Raw genomic sequence first — 16,080 nt, 5'->3', positions numbered from 1 at the left:
TTCCGTTGGATAGCATCGGTCACGTTGCAACCCTTGCAACTGTGTCTTTGTGCTCTTGTATCGAGAATCTCGTTGAATTTGCTCCACTTCTTAAAGCGCGCTAAACGTTCCTTTTAGGTACACTTATATCTATTGGCGAATCAGCATGCGGGATGAGTAGCACTCTGGAACATGATGATACAGGATAATTGATGTTCTAGGTACAAGGAAACTAGTAGACCAGTTATAGCTTAAGAAATTGTTATTTGTTCCTGATCAAAAGTATTGTAACGCATTATCCATTACGATCAATGGTAGGTAACAAATAATAATTATTGTAACTAATATTTTATACGCGTATGGTTCATTAAAATTTCTCGAGTCAAATCGTTAGCCTTCCAAGATAGGCTCGCGTGGCTCTCGCCCAGTCTCTTTTAAGTTGGGATATAGTTTTGCCTTGGGACCATCACTATTCACTCTTCCATGGAAATCAGGTTTCTTCTCCTTAGGTCCACTTCTTTGCAACCAAATATCTAACAAACTTTTAGGCGCATGGAGACTACCCTTGTGGAGTTGTTTCCCGAGTGACATTGATGTACTTGGCGGCGGTGACATCGGTGAATCGGTTGTTGCTCTTATTACGCTAGCTCGAGCAGTTACATCTTCTTTGCCAAATCTAAGAAACGACGTAAAAGGTTAATTGTCTTAGAATATTTTTTAAATGAAAAACAAAAAAAATGTTGCAAGAAATTATTCCTACCCATCTAATTCGCGCAACGCCTGATCCAATTCGACTTTATCTTTGTCGTCTTTGCTTCGTACTTCGAGGAGACAAGTTAGAACTTCAGAATGCGCTGCAGAGTTATTCGAGTGGTGCTTTAAGAATGTTTCTAATTCTCCCCACAGCAGCCTGTAGTGTTCTTCCCTGCGTACACCACCTTTCCCACCACGGCCACCTCCTATACTTGGTAGTGGTAAGGTTTCGTGTTTTGCTTCTAATTGCAATAAACTGAAGATCACCTGTTTGCACTGTACGACCTCCTCTGCAGTAAGTTCTTCCTTTACCATTAAATCTGGCAATGGATCTACTAACTGCAATTCACATGAATACTATTATGTACTGAAATTGCACTATAATTTATCAACTAAATTTTATTTGAAATATGTACCTGTTTCAGATTGAACATAAGTGTACTAGAAATAGTAATTGGCCAATATTTCGTATGTCGTTCTAATCTGGATCTCATCTTTTCTGCTGGACCTTCGGTATTACAGTTTGTACTTCTTTTTAAAGGCACCAATACATTATTCCGCATCAATCTTCCAAAATCCTACCACAAATGATATATCAAGTATAGAAAGATATTCTGGAGAAATGAAGATTTTTTTCAAAGGAAATGTTTAGAATGTATATATTTACAGTTATTCTGTAATCAGTGACACGGCCACCACAGCCTTCGCTAATGGAAGGTGGATCTTCTAATACACTTCTAGCGGTTGATAATGTATGTATAAAAATTTCTCCACCGTGTGCAGCAAGTAAATGAGAAATAGTTTTTCCACCACTCTTCCTGGCCATTTCCAACATTACTGATCTACCATTCAGCAAAAAGTTGATCAAACAGGAGGAAGGTCTGCTATTTACATCTACAGGTGTGATTCTATGCATGGCTGTGCAATTTTGCATTTCTGCTGCACTGCACCCTCGTGGTGTGCACCACTTCAAAGTCACTGTTTCATATTCTGATCCTTCTTCGAATCTTCTAAACGTTTTAATTAAAGCAGAATCTTGTGGATTTCCTATAAAGATATTCGTGTAATGTTTTTATGCATATATCATATTGAATAATTTATATTTTACAGTTAATAGTACAACCTTTTAAAATTGCTGAATGGGCAGCTGAAGAATGAAATATCTCGACGTCATAATTTGCAGAAGAACTAGCATTCTGTTCTTCTTTCATTGGTATACCAGTTACTGTTGTACTAGCTAAATCATAGTGAGATAAAATTAAGTGAGACAATTTTGAATGTAATGCGGGTGCCTTAATAGAATGTACTTCTACTGTTAACAATGGTGAAACCTAAAACAAAATTTTTTTAAAATAATTCTATTTATATACAATTGAAAATTTACATATGAATGGTGAAATAAATAAAATACCTCTCTTGGTCCCTGACTAGTAACTTGTGACTCAATATTATTAGGGAAGATGTTCAGTATAACTAAATGGCAATAATCTACTGGTATTAAACTGAAATACAAACACAGCAATCATGTTATAAAATTATACATATACACAATGCTATGTATTATTGATTTAGATACTAACTGATCTGAAGCTAAAGCAGTTTTATTTTCTTGAGTTAACTCATTCAAAAATATATTTTCCAAGTTTTTCATGTTGCTATTATCTCGTGCACTAGTAATACATATCACTCTTCCTCTATTAACAAGCTTACTAGTATTCTCATTTAATGATGTTCTCTTCTCATGTTGAATTTCTGAGCATTCGTTAAGCGTTTCAATTGCTACTCTCAATCCATGTATAACTGAATAATCTTCTCCAGGTTTTGGCATCTTCGTTGGTATTCCTAGAATGGCTGTGCCATTCATTATCTACAATCATAACGATCATAATTAGACATATTACTTTTAAATACAAATACATTACACATTTAATATTACTTACATGATTTAAATTTTGTTGCGATGGACTCCATGAGTTCAATACATATGCTGCACGATCGGTTACAACAAATCTTATCTGTAAAGGATAAAAAAATCAAAATATACAGATTTTACTTGACAATAATAATTAAATAAAATAATATACCAATTTTCCAGTTGGGAAGAGATCCCACACTATTCTACAATATTCTAGTGAAGCTTCTACACTGCTGGTCCATAAAGATTTACAAACAGGTGCCAAAGGAATTAAGTTTTGACCGCGACTCTTCAGAAAATCAAATTCTATTGGAGCTTCAGTAGATATACCAAAATATGGCGTGTGATCCAAAACAAAAATAGTTTTATGATTTGCCGGATACATTCTTCATTTTAATAAACTGCTTTTTTCACATACAACCCATGACAGTTCGTTAGATATATATTTATAGAAAAGAGGATAATGCCTCGAGAATATACCATATTATAGGTTAGAGTACAAAATATTCTAAAGATGTTAAAATTACATGCTTTTACTATTATAAAAACATAATAGAGTAATTACGTAATATATATATACATATATCTAAAGAACTTTATAATCATATTTCAATATTATAATTATTTTTATTTATTTTATTTAAAAAGACATTGTTTTATAAATACAAGTACAACATAATTGTTTTCGCAGAATATAAATTAATCGTGTACAATATTTAGAAAATAAAATATTATAAAGTTGATGGGTTAAATGAATTGCTTTAGTAAATTGCTGTAGTATTATAATAAATTTTATTTGTAAAATTCGTCTTGTAATGTATTAACATTTAAAATTCCCCGGTGAAACTCAATGCATTTCCGCTTTATTCTCTCTTCAATTACAATTCCATATATTTATGAAAAATTCAAATGCTACTTTTTCCAGACAGTTGACTTAGAATGTAAAATTATCTTATAATTTTTATAATAATATGGAAGTACTATATGAGAAAAAGTAAATCTTTTCTCCCCTCCTTTTCTCTTAACAGGAATTAAAGCATACAACTTCCTTTCCAACTGGAAGTCTCCTAGTGGCATTGATAACGTGAGTATATTGAAATATTTTTCTTTATTTATAGCATTTATTTTTATGTGAAGTATAAAAAGTTGTTAGTTAAATAGTAAAAATTGTATAAGGATTAAATTTCATGTAAAAATTTATATTAATAACAAGTGGTTACAATAAATTTATATTATAACCTTGTGAGCTGATACACGTGGAGTATCTTTCAAGTAAATTTTTAATAGTATTTACATTTTCTGGTGTTGTAAATGTTCGTCCTTTGTTAAAATTTCTATATTCAAATAGTACATTAATTTAATTTAATATATTAAGAACATAAGTAATTTATTTTACATTATGAAATAAGGTTATGTATAAATAGAAAGTAGGAAAATAAATGAAGAACGTAATTAATAATTATTTGTTTAGATCAATTCAATAATGGTGTATATTAAATTAGGTTAACAATGTGAATGTTTAGGTTACTCGTAATTCAACCACAACGTTAAGATGTCAGGAGGTTTAGACGTATTGTCTCTTAAAGAGGATGATGTTACTAAAATGTTAGCTGCATATACGCACCTAGGTGCTGAAAATGTGAACTTCCAAATGGAGCAATATGTGTACAAGAAGAAGAGCGATGGTATGCTTTATTTTATATGCAATACAATACTGTGATTGTTAATTAAAATGGTTAAATATATTATTTTGAAATATAGGTATTAGCATTATTAATCTGCGTCACACTTGGGAGAAATTGCTATTAGCAGCACGTGCCATTGTTGCTATTGAACACCCTAGTGAAGTGTTTGTCATCAGTTGCCGCCAAACCGGGCAAAGAGCTGTTCTGAAATTTGCGCAGCATACTGGAGCTACTCCTATTGCTGGACGTTTTACTCCTGGTGCTTTCACTAATCAAATTCAAGTTAGTTACTTAATGCTAACCTTTCCCTGTCTGGTCAAATGACCGGTTTCAAAATTTAATTTAAAATTGTATATATTATTTATTTTATATTTATTATACTATTTTAAATGATGAACATTCATTTTCCATAATTTATCTCTGTTGGTTTAATTTGGCTTAATCTTTTCTGATTTTATTTAAAGTATGAATATTGTGGTATTACTGAATTACGATATACTAATGTTATCAATTATTTTCAGTCTGCTTTCCGTGAACCACGTCTGTTGATCGTCACTGATCCGTCTACCGATCATCAGCCGATTACCGAGGCCAGTTACGTGAATATCCCAGTAATTGCTTTTTGTAACACCGACTCACCTCTTCGTTTCGTCGATATTGCAATTCCCTGTAATACAAAGAGTCTTCATTGTGTCGGTCTTATGTGGTGGTTGTTGGCAAGAGAAGTACTGAGATTAAGAGGCTCTATTGCTCGTGAAACCAAGTGGGATGTTGTCGTCGACTTGTTCTTTTACAGAGATCCAGAGGAGGTCAATATTTATACGATTCTAATAGCATTTACTTCGTTTTGTTTAATACTTGTATATAGTTTCTATCTATACTTATACTTTCTAAATGATGAAAAAATAATATTCAGAAATACAGTTGTTGACCTTATAGAATATGGCTTAATCTTTGCTGAATATATTTCTGGAGTTTATACGTGTTTTAATGTAAATGACTAATAAATAAATTGTCGAAATAATGTTTCCACAGGCTGAAAAGGAAGAACAAGCTGCCAAGGAAATTGCACCTGCTAAAGAGTTTGCAGGAACGGTTGAAGTTACAACTGCTGCTGAACCTGGATGGGTCAATGAAGTTGACACTGGCACCGTAGCTCCTGAAAATTGGGCAGATGACGTAGCAACTCCAACCGCAGCAGCTATTCCGACTGCAGGAGCTGCACAAGCATTCCCAGCTAGTGGAGACTGGGCTGCTCAGGTAATACTGAAATTCTCTTATTTTTTGTAAAATAACTTGATATTAGAAATAAAGCAAAACATTCTTACTTATTATTTCCTCCTAAGCAGACTTCGGACGAATGGTCCACTACAACACCATCTGCAGCAGGACAAAGTTGGGGAGGTGCCACAACAGAGAAGTGGTAATATCATTCTCTTTGATAATTTTTTTACACTGACAAACTTCGTACAGTGTATGAAGAAAAATAAATATATAGAAATTTCAACATATTTTTATTATTTATATCATAGACCGTCAAAAATAGGGATTTAATTAAGAAGATCCAATAATAAAAGTACATAAATTAATCTTTCCAATCACATATTCTTAGAAGTATTTAATAAATTTATTACGAAACATCACCTTATACCGGTGAATATAATATTGTTATACATTAGTGCGTTTCCCATCTACGAACAAGCCATGTGTTGTCCTATTGACATCTATTACATAGAAAAGGAACTTGGAAAAGGGTAGATGGCAGTATAGGACGTGTCCGAAGACAGGAATTAAACTTCCTGTCTTGAAGGGCTTGTCGGATTAATCGTGTGCTGCCATCTATTAAAAAGGAAAGAAACTGAAACTTTGACCATCTATGGATAGATGGCAGCATGGAACTTGTCGAAAGACAAAAGTTAAGCTTCTTGTCCTGAAAGGCCTGTCGGAAGAACCATGTTCTGCCATCTATCCATGAACAGTCCAAATTTCTGTTCCTCTCTTTGGTAATAGATGGCAGTATGTGTGTTGTTCATAGAAAAGGAGAACATTACAGTGCAACAAAGATAGGTATACATCTTGTGTTAGAAGAAGATGACTATGTTGTATGACGAGGATAGTATATCTACTGTAAGATAAGGACAGAGATAACGTAGAATAAGAACCGTACAGTCAACTATGATATGGTATCCTTATTATTTGGTTTATATGATTCATTTTGTAATTTACTTATAGAATTAATAATGCAGGTCTTGCAATATTCTTATAAATTTTATTTAATTCGTACATAAACTTTAAATTTTATCTTCATTCTAAATTACAATGTGGATGGTGTATATTATGAATATATATACATATATGTATATAGTGTATGTGTACAATATCTATCTAAAAATGGATTATTTACATTTTTTCTTTTTCTTTACGTGGAAGAAAACTTTGTAATTAAAAAAGACTTTTCTTTCAGCGCTATTTGTGCGAAATAGAAATTAAATTATGTGAAAAAGAAAATTACAGAAGTGCCAACACCACACGGAGTTCCCAAGCGGTGAACCAACTAAGTATGATCTGTGTTCAGCGCTGCGTAACTTTCGTGATCGGACGAGAAGGAATGATTTCAACTCGGTTTGAGCGTTGGTCGTAGATGAGAAGTTGTCGCTCATTATTAAGATGATAGTTAATTTCTTTCCTCTAATCTTCTTTAATTTTCTTCAATATTTAATTAGACACCGACCAAATTTCTTGCCATACAAACATCTTTAAAAACAAATAACATATATTATTTTATGAATTTCATTTAAAAGAACGTTTAACTGAGATTAGGAGTAATGTACTCTTGACAAAAACAAAATCTACAGTTCAAATGACACATCTTAAACAGTATTAAACAATTCGCCGATGTTCGCCGATACTAGCGCTATCTACTTATCAACATAAAAAATATTCGCAGCGTTCAGTACCAGTGGGACTAAGAGATGTGTATCTTTTCCGGATAGGTTTGGATTTCGAGATTTATTATGTCTAGTCAACAAACATAAAAGTAACATAAAATCTCTTTTCTAATCCGATTCCTGACATGTACGTTTAATAATTATTCTTTTCTTCGTAGCTTCGACGTGGTTACGTGTGTTTTACGTGTACAAGTGGGCGTATTAACCGACGCGACGTATCGCGGAAAAGTATAATATCCGCGTAGAAGAAGGAATGTAGCGTTTTGGGTCAATATATCATTTGTTGAACGACAGCAAATTTGCTTTGACGTATGTCAAATAAAATGTTAAGATTTTTGTCACGACGTAGGGCTCGTAGTGTCAGCGGACAGACTACGTCGTCCCAAATAAAAAATCAACGATTGCTCAGCAATAAGAATGTTGTTCAATGTAGGGTCGTTTTGCTTGATGGCACGGATCTACCAATAGAATTGTCAGTGAGTAGAATAATCTATTAAAAAACAATGGTAATTATTGAAAATATTTCTTATCTAATAGATAATACTTGCTATTCAATTTTTATGCCAATGTTTGGTTAATGTAAATAGGAAGGAGCGATGGAATTGATTGATAACATACTGAATATTAAACCTGTTTCTTTGTAAGAAATTTGACTGATATCTTCTTCTCCTATAATCTTCATTTGTATTTTTTAGTTCTATTTTCTATCTCCTTAATTTTTATACATCTGTGTTGCACTTAATATTTTGATCCTTGATTCTATCAAATTAAATTGTTTATTTCTATAAATACCACCCATGTCTGTCTTACATATTATTATTCTCTTTTATATTCTTGGTACACAGATTTTTATATTTTTGTGAATTATTTTTGTGTTACAGAAAAAAGCATTGGCTAGCGACTTATATGAACAAGTGTTTTATAGTTTAGATTTAATAGAGAAAGATTATTTTGGATTGCAATATACAGATAGCAATAATGTTCAGCATTGGCTCGATCCCACTAAGCCAATAAAGAAACAAGTAAAAAGTATGTTTGTTTTTTCTATGCATTAAACAAATTTCCTTTTGTTCATTGAAATTAATGCATCACTTTTCCTTTTATTTCCAAAATTAACTATTCATTGTTTTATTATTAATAAATGATATTTTATGTAGTTGGACCACCATATACTTTACGGCTCAAGGTAAAGTTTTACTCATCAGAACCTAATACATTGCGCGAAGAATTAACAAGATACCAGTTTTTCTTGCAATTAAAGCAAGATGTTTTGGAAGGAAAACTTCATTGTCCTCACCAAGTTGCTGTGCAGTTGGCTGCTTTATCTCTTCAATGTAAGTATCTAAAAAAGAATGAATAAGTTAAGAAATAATGTGAATTTTAATTATATTTGATATAAATTTATTTGTACTTCTAGCTGAACTTGGTGATTATGATCCTGCCATACATAGTGCAGCAACAGTATCAGAATTTAGATTTGTACCAGGCCAAACAGAGCAAATGGAGCTTGAAATACTTGAAGAATACGCCAAATGTTCTGGCCTTAGCCCAGCACAAGCAGAATCAGCTTATCTCAGTAAAGCTAAATGGTTAGATATGTATGGTGTAGATATGCATACTGTTCTTGGTAAAGACGCGTGCGAATACTCTTTGGGATTAACGCCAACGGGAATTTTGGTCTTTGAAGGCACACAAAAAATAGGCTTGTTCTTTTGGCCTAAAATTGGTCGGCTAGACTTTAAAAAGAAAAAACTAACATTAGTTGTGGTGGAAGAGGATGACGAAGGGAGAGGAGAACAAGAACATACGTTTGTGTTCAGACTTGTCAATGAAAAGGCTTGCAAACATCTATGGAAGTGCGCTGTAGAGCATCATGCTTTCTTTCGATTACGTGCACCCGTTAAAGGTGCTAGTGGACGCCAAAATTTCTTTCGTATGGGTTCACGTTTTCGTTACAGCGGTAAAACCGAATTTCAAACCACTCAGCTGAATAGAGCACGCAGAACAGTACAATTTGAGAGACGACCAAGTCAAAGATACGCGCGTCGTCAAAGCCATGTTTTAAGAGAACGTCAACGTCAGCAAGTGGAACAACCGCAACCACCAGCTCCAGTAGTTAACAGTAAGTATAAAAAAGTATCTTCTTTTTGCCAGCAAAGATATAAAGTTGCTGTATAATGAATTTTCTAATCTTGATAAGTATTTTTCTTTATAGACGAAGAAGAGTCTTTGCAACGTCAGCCAAGTCAATGTAGTACAAAATCGTCAGACTCAAGCGTACATGCTACGTCTTCACCTTTGGTAGATTCTTTACTGAAATCACTGGCCAAAGATCAGCAACCTTTAGAGCCTAGAAATCAAACAGCAGTTGCTAACACTGAAAAAGAAACAGAACCTGTGAAAACGAGTTTAATCATCGAAAATATGACTAATCAAACATCGTTAGTGCCAAATAATCAAGTTGGTGGTACCTCTTCACTGCCCCCACGTACGCCTATTCCTCCAGAATCATTAAAGTGCAATATACTGAAGGCAAAGTCTCTAGAGCAAGGAAAAAATTCAAATTTGGTTTCCATCACGTCTATGGATGCATCTCCAGTTATTACTAAGAACAATCAGCATTCTGATGCAGCAACAATTGTATCAGTGGTAAGAAAACTAAAATTCTTTAATATTGTTGATACTATTCACTATGCAACATATTGACATAAATACGGGTAATTTATACAGTAGAAAGTTGTTCTGTTTTTTTAGAATGCTATTGATTAATTGAATTACCTTACATTTTTTAAATAAATGCATTCAGAAAAATAGTATTTGATATTTGAATTAGTACAATTGTAGCAATTAAACGCAGACATTACAAACAAAAGTTTATAATAGACTTGAAAAATTTGTATATACGCGATATATTCTTTCATTTTATGGACTCAAATATGTTTGGAATTTTTCTTTTTCATATCTTGTTTCATTGTTTTCCAATATTTGTTTTATCGTTTTGTGCTTCTAAGCTTTAGATGTGATTCGTTTGCTTTTTTGCGTTACCTCTTATTTAGGGTGGAGATAAATTGACACTGTCAGTAAGTGGTGCTATGATGACAAATCCATCAGCGGATGACAACGTTACCGTAACGCATTTTTCTCTAGACAGCTGGGGACAAATTGAACAAAAAACAACACAACTGAATCCTAAAGTTTCAAATCAATCTCAGAATCCGTTCAACCCCTTCACTAGCGATAATAACAACGAAGTTACTACTGTCTCTGAAAATAGCGAGGAGGATACAAAAACGGAAGAGGAAAAGAAAGCGAATACAAACCCGTTTATAGATTCGAATCCGTTTTTGGGTTTGCTTAATCCTTTCAAAGAAATACAGCCCACGGTTGAAAAGAAAACTGAAGTGGAAACGGAGAAAAACGGAGCGAGAGTCGTGAAAACTGAAGAAATACAAACAACTACTACGACTCTTACTCACAAGGTGTGGCTCATTTTTAAATGTTTGTCAGTTAACTATTGTAACACACATAGTCCTTGTATTCGTCTAAAAATGCTTTAGCTTGTGCAAATTGTATGCAAATATGGGCTTGTTTTTTTTTAACCTTTTTTTAAACATCTGTAAAATATCAATAAATCGTGAAAATTTTATATCGAAATTACAATGCATCTGAATATTTAATATTCTGCATATTTTTCTTCTGTTCTAGGATGATAATTCGGCTGTTTCCGATATCAGTCCTTGGCTAGTAGCCGATCCATCACAAACAACGACAGCAGATCAAACTCCAATTAAACATACAGTAATTACGAGGAAGACTGTAATCACAACGCAACTTTGAAGTATTAAGTAATCAACGAAATATATAAAAACGGATTACAATTCTAAAGACAAAAAGAAAAATATTTATCAAATTTGGTCTTCCTTATAATATGTACTGACTTGCTTAAAGTGCCTATAGGAGTACAATGTTGCCTAAGTAGGAAAAGAAGTAATACAATAAAATGAAAGAATAATTTGACATATTATATCAATGGGACCAGTCAGCATTTATATTTTTTGCAAATCACGAATAATTTGCATTTATGTAAGTATTTAATTTTATATAATTTTAATTCATATAAGCACTTGATTTGAAAAATTGTATAAATATAATTCCTAATTAAAAATTATTTTTTTTACTTGACGTATTTTTTATACGAGATTGATGTTTTGAGTTTGTACTCAAGTACTTCGAGTAATATACCATTTGACAACTGCATTAGTACTCTTTAATGCAAGAGAAATCATGCATAGAAATCAGATTTTCTAAGTACAGTACCTATGTCATAAAAAAGTTAATATTTTTCCATATTTTTATATCTGCTTTTTATCAATAATTGTTTTACTTTAATACATTATCAATTCAGTTCTACCATGCAAATTATTTATGTGTGTTCTATATTTATTGTTGTATAACATAGTCAATTTTTACAAAGAGTTAAGTGTCCTTATATCTTATTATACAATAAGAACACACACATACGTTAAAAAGAGGTAATGTATGGAGCTCCTACTAAAAATTAATTTATTGAATTGACTTATTTCTCGTCTAATTGTATATTTATATATAATTGGAAATATTTTATTACCTAGAATTTATAAATGAAATCTGAGTGCCCAGGTGATAGTCTATTAGAAGTATTTCAATACTGGTTAGACATTTTCCATTTGCCATAGTGCCTTTGATAACAATAATAAAGGAAGATATCTTTATTAAAATTTATGCTCATTCCTATTAATTTATCTTTTATTTACTATAAAACGTTTTATTGTTGAAAATACCTTTATTCACGAACATATGTACATTATTATAGATATAATTATTTCATAAGAGATGATTTTTTTTTTATCGATTTACTTTTATAAAAAATTACGAGAAAACGATAATACAGTTCATTTTTCATAGAAAAGATTTATAATTTATATCTATGTATCGATATCTACGATACCTTACTTTTTATCATATTATGTTGTACCGCCAAAATGTTTTCTCTTCATCTCATAGTTTTTATTGTTTTTGTAATTATATTTGTAACTAACATATCAGTATTTTATCAAAAATTGCTTCTTTTAAATATGTAATGCAATAAACTAAAAACATTTATGATTTTTGAAAGAGCAAGTAGTGTACAAATTTTTCTAGAGTGAAAAGAACAATCTATGACTAGATTAATGGTAAATATTATTTCATACATTGAGATCTGATAGTTTATTGTATTACGAAAGTTGTTATGCGTTATGCATTTAAAAGGCAGCTATGAAACATTATGTTTATCAGAACATAAGTTATGAAAAATAGGACACGTTTTGAATTACGCAAAAGGCTGTTAAAGTACTTATTATATTCCATATATGAGCATTTATGAAAGTAGAATAAGGCGCTGTTCGATGTTCTATGTATTTAAATATACTATATTTAATAGTAATAAGCAAAGTACATATAATACTATTATTTGAAAATCTAATATATATATTATTTGTGTTTACAATGCTAATATTAACCAATAACCCTAATGTATTCCGTCCTAAAGTATTATATATATATATATATATATACACATATACATACACTGTTATATACATATGTATAATTTTTTGCTTTGTAATAAAAAAGTATTATTAAAAAGTTGTGTTGTAAATTCCTTAAAGATGTATTTATTCATTTTCTATGTATTTTATAAACTAGGCATTGAAACATTATTAAACAGAATGTTAAAATAATAGTACCCTCTCTGTAACTTTGCAAGACGAAGTTTACAATAAAAATTCATTAAGATTGTGACAACCTACGTAACATCTAGTAGAACTTAACAAAAAATTTTCAGTAAAAATTTAAGTACTGAAATAATAAAACTTACGGTGTTAAATATTGTCCCCCGATATACATATACAATACATGTGATATAGTACCAATAGTCTTTTAGAAATTAGAGAATGATAATTAACTATTTTTTGTTACCTAGCTTCAAAGATCTACTCTATAATTTTATGTTTAAATGCGCGATAATGAAAGCAATGTGTAAAGGGGTATCTTACTAACACAGATATTTGATATCGTAAAATATCTTGATTTTATGACATCCACTGTCGTATAAATTAGTAATATTTATTTAATTGTTATAATATATTTGATATTTAATACTAATATTTAAGATCAATACCATCCGGTATGAGACAATTAGGATTTATTAAATATAATTTATTTTTTTGTACATATAATTTGTCGAGTTTCATTACTGCTTTCATGAATTGACTTGAATTAATCATTCAGTATATGTTTACAATATGATAAAAGAAATGTTTTCTGTTTCACTTCTTTGAAAAGAAACAGCTGATACGCTGGCGTCTCGTTAAATGCATTAAAATTAGTATCAAGGAATGTTAGAGTGCGATTATCAGACGTATCTTCTGCAATAATGAACTCAAGCATACTGTACATATGTTGCATAAAAGGCATTCTCTCTTTGTCTAATATTATCGCTCTGATGCATGAACAGCTTCGAACGCTTTATCTAAAAAGTTCGATATCTTTTATTTACTATGTACAAATTATGTGAATTTTTCAATTTGCTGTTCTGACTATCTCTCTCTTTGAAAATATATATCACAAGCCCCGATTTAAGTACCATTTCATTTAAAGTTTTTTTTATCATGCGTTATTGCATATTAAGGAGACTGGCTAACAACTGTGTAGCAGATGACATCAAACAGGTGTTTCGGGATTGTCCCATTCCTCGGCGTCTTGACGCGATAGGAACCGCACTTGCGAAGCTTCTCGTACCATTAAACTAACAGTGTCAGAATAATCAACAACATCGATGGATCGTTCTCCATCACGTGGTAAACTTTTATTTGAGGAGATCGAGCTACTGTTCTCCTCGCTGCAGTCGTGTTTAAACACGCTATCGGATTGCGAGTGAGTTGGAGTAGATAATTCGGAAACTAACGGCGTGGACTCATCCTCGCTCTCTCCTGGAGCAGGCGAGACAGGTAACGTCCCCATAAGACGGTCTTTCAGTTTGCTTAACTTTTCCAAGCTGGAGTTTGGAACAGGTACCGATAAAATTAACTCATCGTTTAAGGTCGAAGTTGAACATCGTTTCTTCATAGGTGTAGAGATAGCCGATTTCATGGGTATATTATTAGCTACATAGTTTTCATCTGTTGATTTGGATCTGAAGGCAGGTCTGGGAGAAGGCGGAGGAGACACAAAAAGCGACGCTGGTCTACTACTGATAGAATTTCCTCCACTCTTTCTTAGCTCTTTACGTCCGAACGAACAAGCCGATCTGGTGCTAAGTTGAGATGTAATACTACGTTGAGAGTTCGTACGTTGAAGATGTACCGTCGACTCGAACGAGCTGTCGTCTGACGTCTCTGGTTCATCGTTGACTGGTACCCAGTGTAGAAGTGGATTAGATTGAAGAATCACGTAATCTGTATCTTGAGGGGCCATCGAAATGGATCCTAAAACAAATCTTCATATTATCCAGTTTTTCCTTTTTGGTCGCACGAGATGCATTAAATGTAAGTTGAAAGCTCATCCGTTAAGCGGCGAATGATAAAACATTAAGCATTATAGAAGAGGATTCCTAAATGAAACACGATTAGTTATTAAATTAATTTTTTTTTTTTGATGAGATGATTTAATTGTTCGTAATATTGTTGTGATTTTGAATAACGATATAAAATTAAAGCACTCGATAAGCTTATAGATCTAGTCTAAGAAAGATAATATCACTTCAAGTTTCCAACAGAGTTTTATTGCCATTCGCATTTATAATATAATTATCCAACAATTCAGTTAGGATAATTGTACATACAGTACCAAAGAACACACGAATAAAGAAGAAAATATAATGATAGTCTTTACTTTGGTGTATAAAATGTTTTCTTGTAGAAGCTTATCTTTCTAAATATACAAGATCTATCAGCATAAACATCCCAAAAAGAAGTATATTCGTATAACATTCAATGACAGTAACAACTAATTATCACAGCCTGTTTCACAAATGTGTTCATTATGGAAAAATACAGTATTTCTGAATGTATGACTATTAAGCATTAGCATTATATTATTTGCGACAGGAATACGTAGAGTATTTTCCATAATTTTAGGAATACAAAATGACACAGTTTTCTTTTTCGCAAACTATACCATTAATATACTTAAACTACTATACGAAAATGATATTTTCACTATATCTATGATAACGCATACATCCAAATCACTACCGTAATAATAATAATATATTACAATGAATGACGTTTTTCTTTTTTTAACACAGACATTCATTTTATATTATTTAATTATAGTAACCCAGTCTCTCGTAACGCGTTGGCACATTTTCAAAAATTTGACACATGTAGAGTCAATAGCAGGATGAAGGTGATAATAATTCTTTTAATTTCTATCATATATATTATACTTAAAATATATATGTATATAAATAAATTAGATTTTTATTGACTGTCCGTTGTATGTAGATACACCTATCTGTTCATAATACTGCTACGATTTCATCTACGCATGAATATGGGTGGTAAGAAACATTTAAACAACAGTTATATTGACCAAATTTTCCGGCGGAACTGAAACATTGCGGATGATAAGTTTTGTATAACCATCTTCGAATGCAATGAGGTCATATCGATGCTGTACACACATGATACATGATCGAGTTACACAGCTATATCAGATTTAAATTCATTAAAAATTTGTACTGTATTCTAGTACGGTGTCACACTTTTGGTCTGGTTGC

At 31.9% G+C, this 16,080-nt stretch overlaps 4 protein-coding genes and 1 long non-coding RNA gene across 18 annotated transcripts in view; 3 read left to right on the top strand and 2 right to left on the bottom strand.

Moving 5' to 3' along the window:
* Positions 1–223: 223 nt before the first annotated feature.
* On the bottom strand, positions 224–3,169 carry LOC122575215 (integrator complex subunit 13). Its single transcript, XM_043743879.1, has 9 exons — positions 2,817–3,169; positions 2,673–2,747; positions 2,313–2,599; positions 2,144–2,234; positions 1,856–2,063; positions 1,400–1,779; positions 1,149–1,310; positions 740–1,071; positions 224–655 (listed from the first exon to the last, which is right to left on the bottom strand). The coding sequence occupies exons 1-9, from the start codon at positions 3,030–3,032 to the stop codon at positions 370–372; spliced, it is 2,037 nt and encodes a 678-aa protein (XP_043599814.1). The 5' UTR covers positions 3,033–3,169; the 3' UTR covers positions 224–369.
* Positions 3,170–3,666: 497 nt separating this feature from the next.
* Positions 3,667–5,839, top strand: LOC122574846 (40S ribosomal protein SA). The gene is made up of 6 exons (XM_043742952.1): positions 3,667–3,731; positions 4,171–4,332; positions 4,409–4,614; positions 4,854–5,141; positions 5,368–5,592; positions 5,682–5,839. Exons 2-6 carry the CDS (start codon positions 4,200–4,202, stop codon positions 5,757–5,759), a joined length of 930 nt encoding a protein of 309 aa, XP_043598887.1. The 5' UTR covers positions 3,667–3,731; positions 4,171–4,199; the 3' UTR covers positions 5,760–5,839.
* A 145-nt stretch (positions 5,840–5,984) lies between these two features.
* LOC122574843 (band 4.1-like protein 5) lies at positions 5,985–12,129 on the top strand. Of its 4 annotated transcripts, XM_043742943.1 has the most exons (9): positions 5,985–6,698; positions 6,797–7,369; positions 7,439–7,756; positions 8,162–8,309; positions 8,438–8,614; positions 8,698–9,402; positions 9,496–9,929; positions 10,337–10,759; positions 10,986–12,129. In XM_043742943.1, exons 3-9 carry the CDS (start codon positions 7,592–7,594, stop codon positions 11,115–11,117), a joined length of 2,184 nt encoding a protein of 727 aa, XP_043598878.1. In that variant the 5' UTR covers positions 5,985–6,698; positions 6,797–7,369; positions 7,439–7,591; the 3' UTR covers positions 11,118–12,129. The 4 variants fall into 4 exon arrangements, with proteins under 4 accessions (XP_043598878.1, XP_043598879.1, XP_043598882.1 ...); XM_043742944.1 differs by having other exon boundaries at positions 5,985–7,325; XM_043742947.1 differs by lacking the exon at positions 10,337–10,759 and having other exon boundaries at positions 5,985–7,369.
* Positions 12,130–12,286: 157 nt separating this feature from the next.
* LOC122574840 (kinase D-interacting substrate of 220 kDa) overlaps positions 12,287–16,080 on the bottom strand; it is a 45,392-nt gene continuing 41,598 nt past the window's right edge. For all 11 annotated transcript variants that reach the window (XM_043742926.1, XM_043742934.1, XM_043742931.1 and 8 more), the window contains one exon: positions 12,287–14,785. In XM_043742926.1, the coding sequence (XP_043598861.1) occupies positions 14,022–14,785 (764 nt within the window). In that variant the 3' untranslated portion in view covers positions 12,287–14,021. The remainder of the gene's footprint in view (positions 14,786–16,080) is intronic.
* On the top strand, positions 14,710–16,031 carry LOC122574851. The gene is made up of 3 exons (XR_006319210.1): positions 14,710–14,845; positions 15,635–15,707; positions 15,806–16,031. It is a non-coding gene; the product is annotated as an uncharacterized LOC122574851 (long non-coding RNA).

The sequence above is a fragment of the Bombus pyrosoma genome, linkage group LG14 (assembly GCF_014825855.1).
Source record: "Bombus pyrosoma isolate SC7728 linkage group LG14, ASM1482585v1, whole genome shotgun sequence".
In the NCBI taxonomy this organism is placed as follows: Eukaryota; Metazoa; Arthropoda; class Insecta; order Hymenoptera; family Apidae; genus Bombus; species Bombus pyrosoma.
Note: the sequence above shows the minus strand (reverse complement) of the source record. Positions and strands in the feature narration are given on the sequence as shown.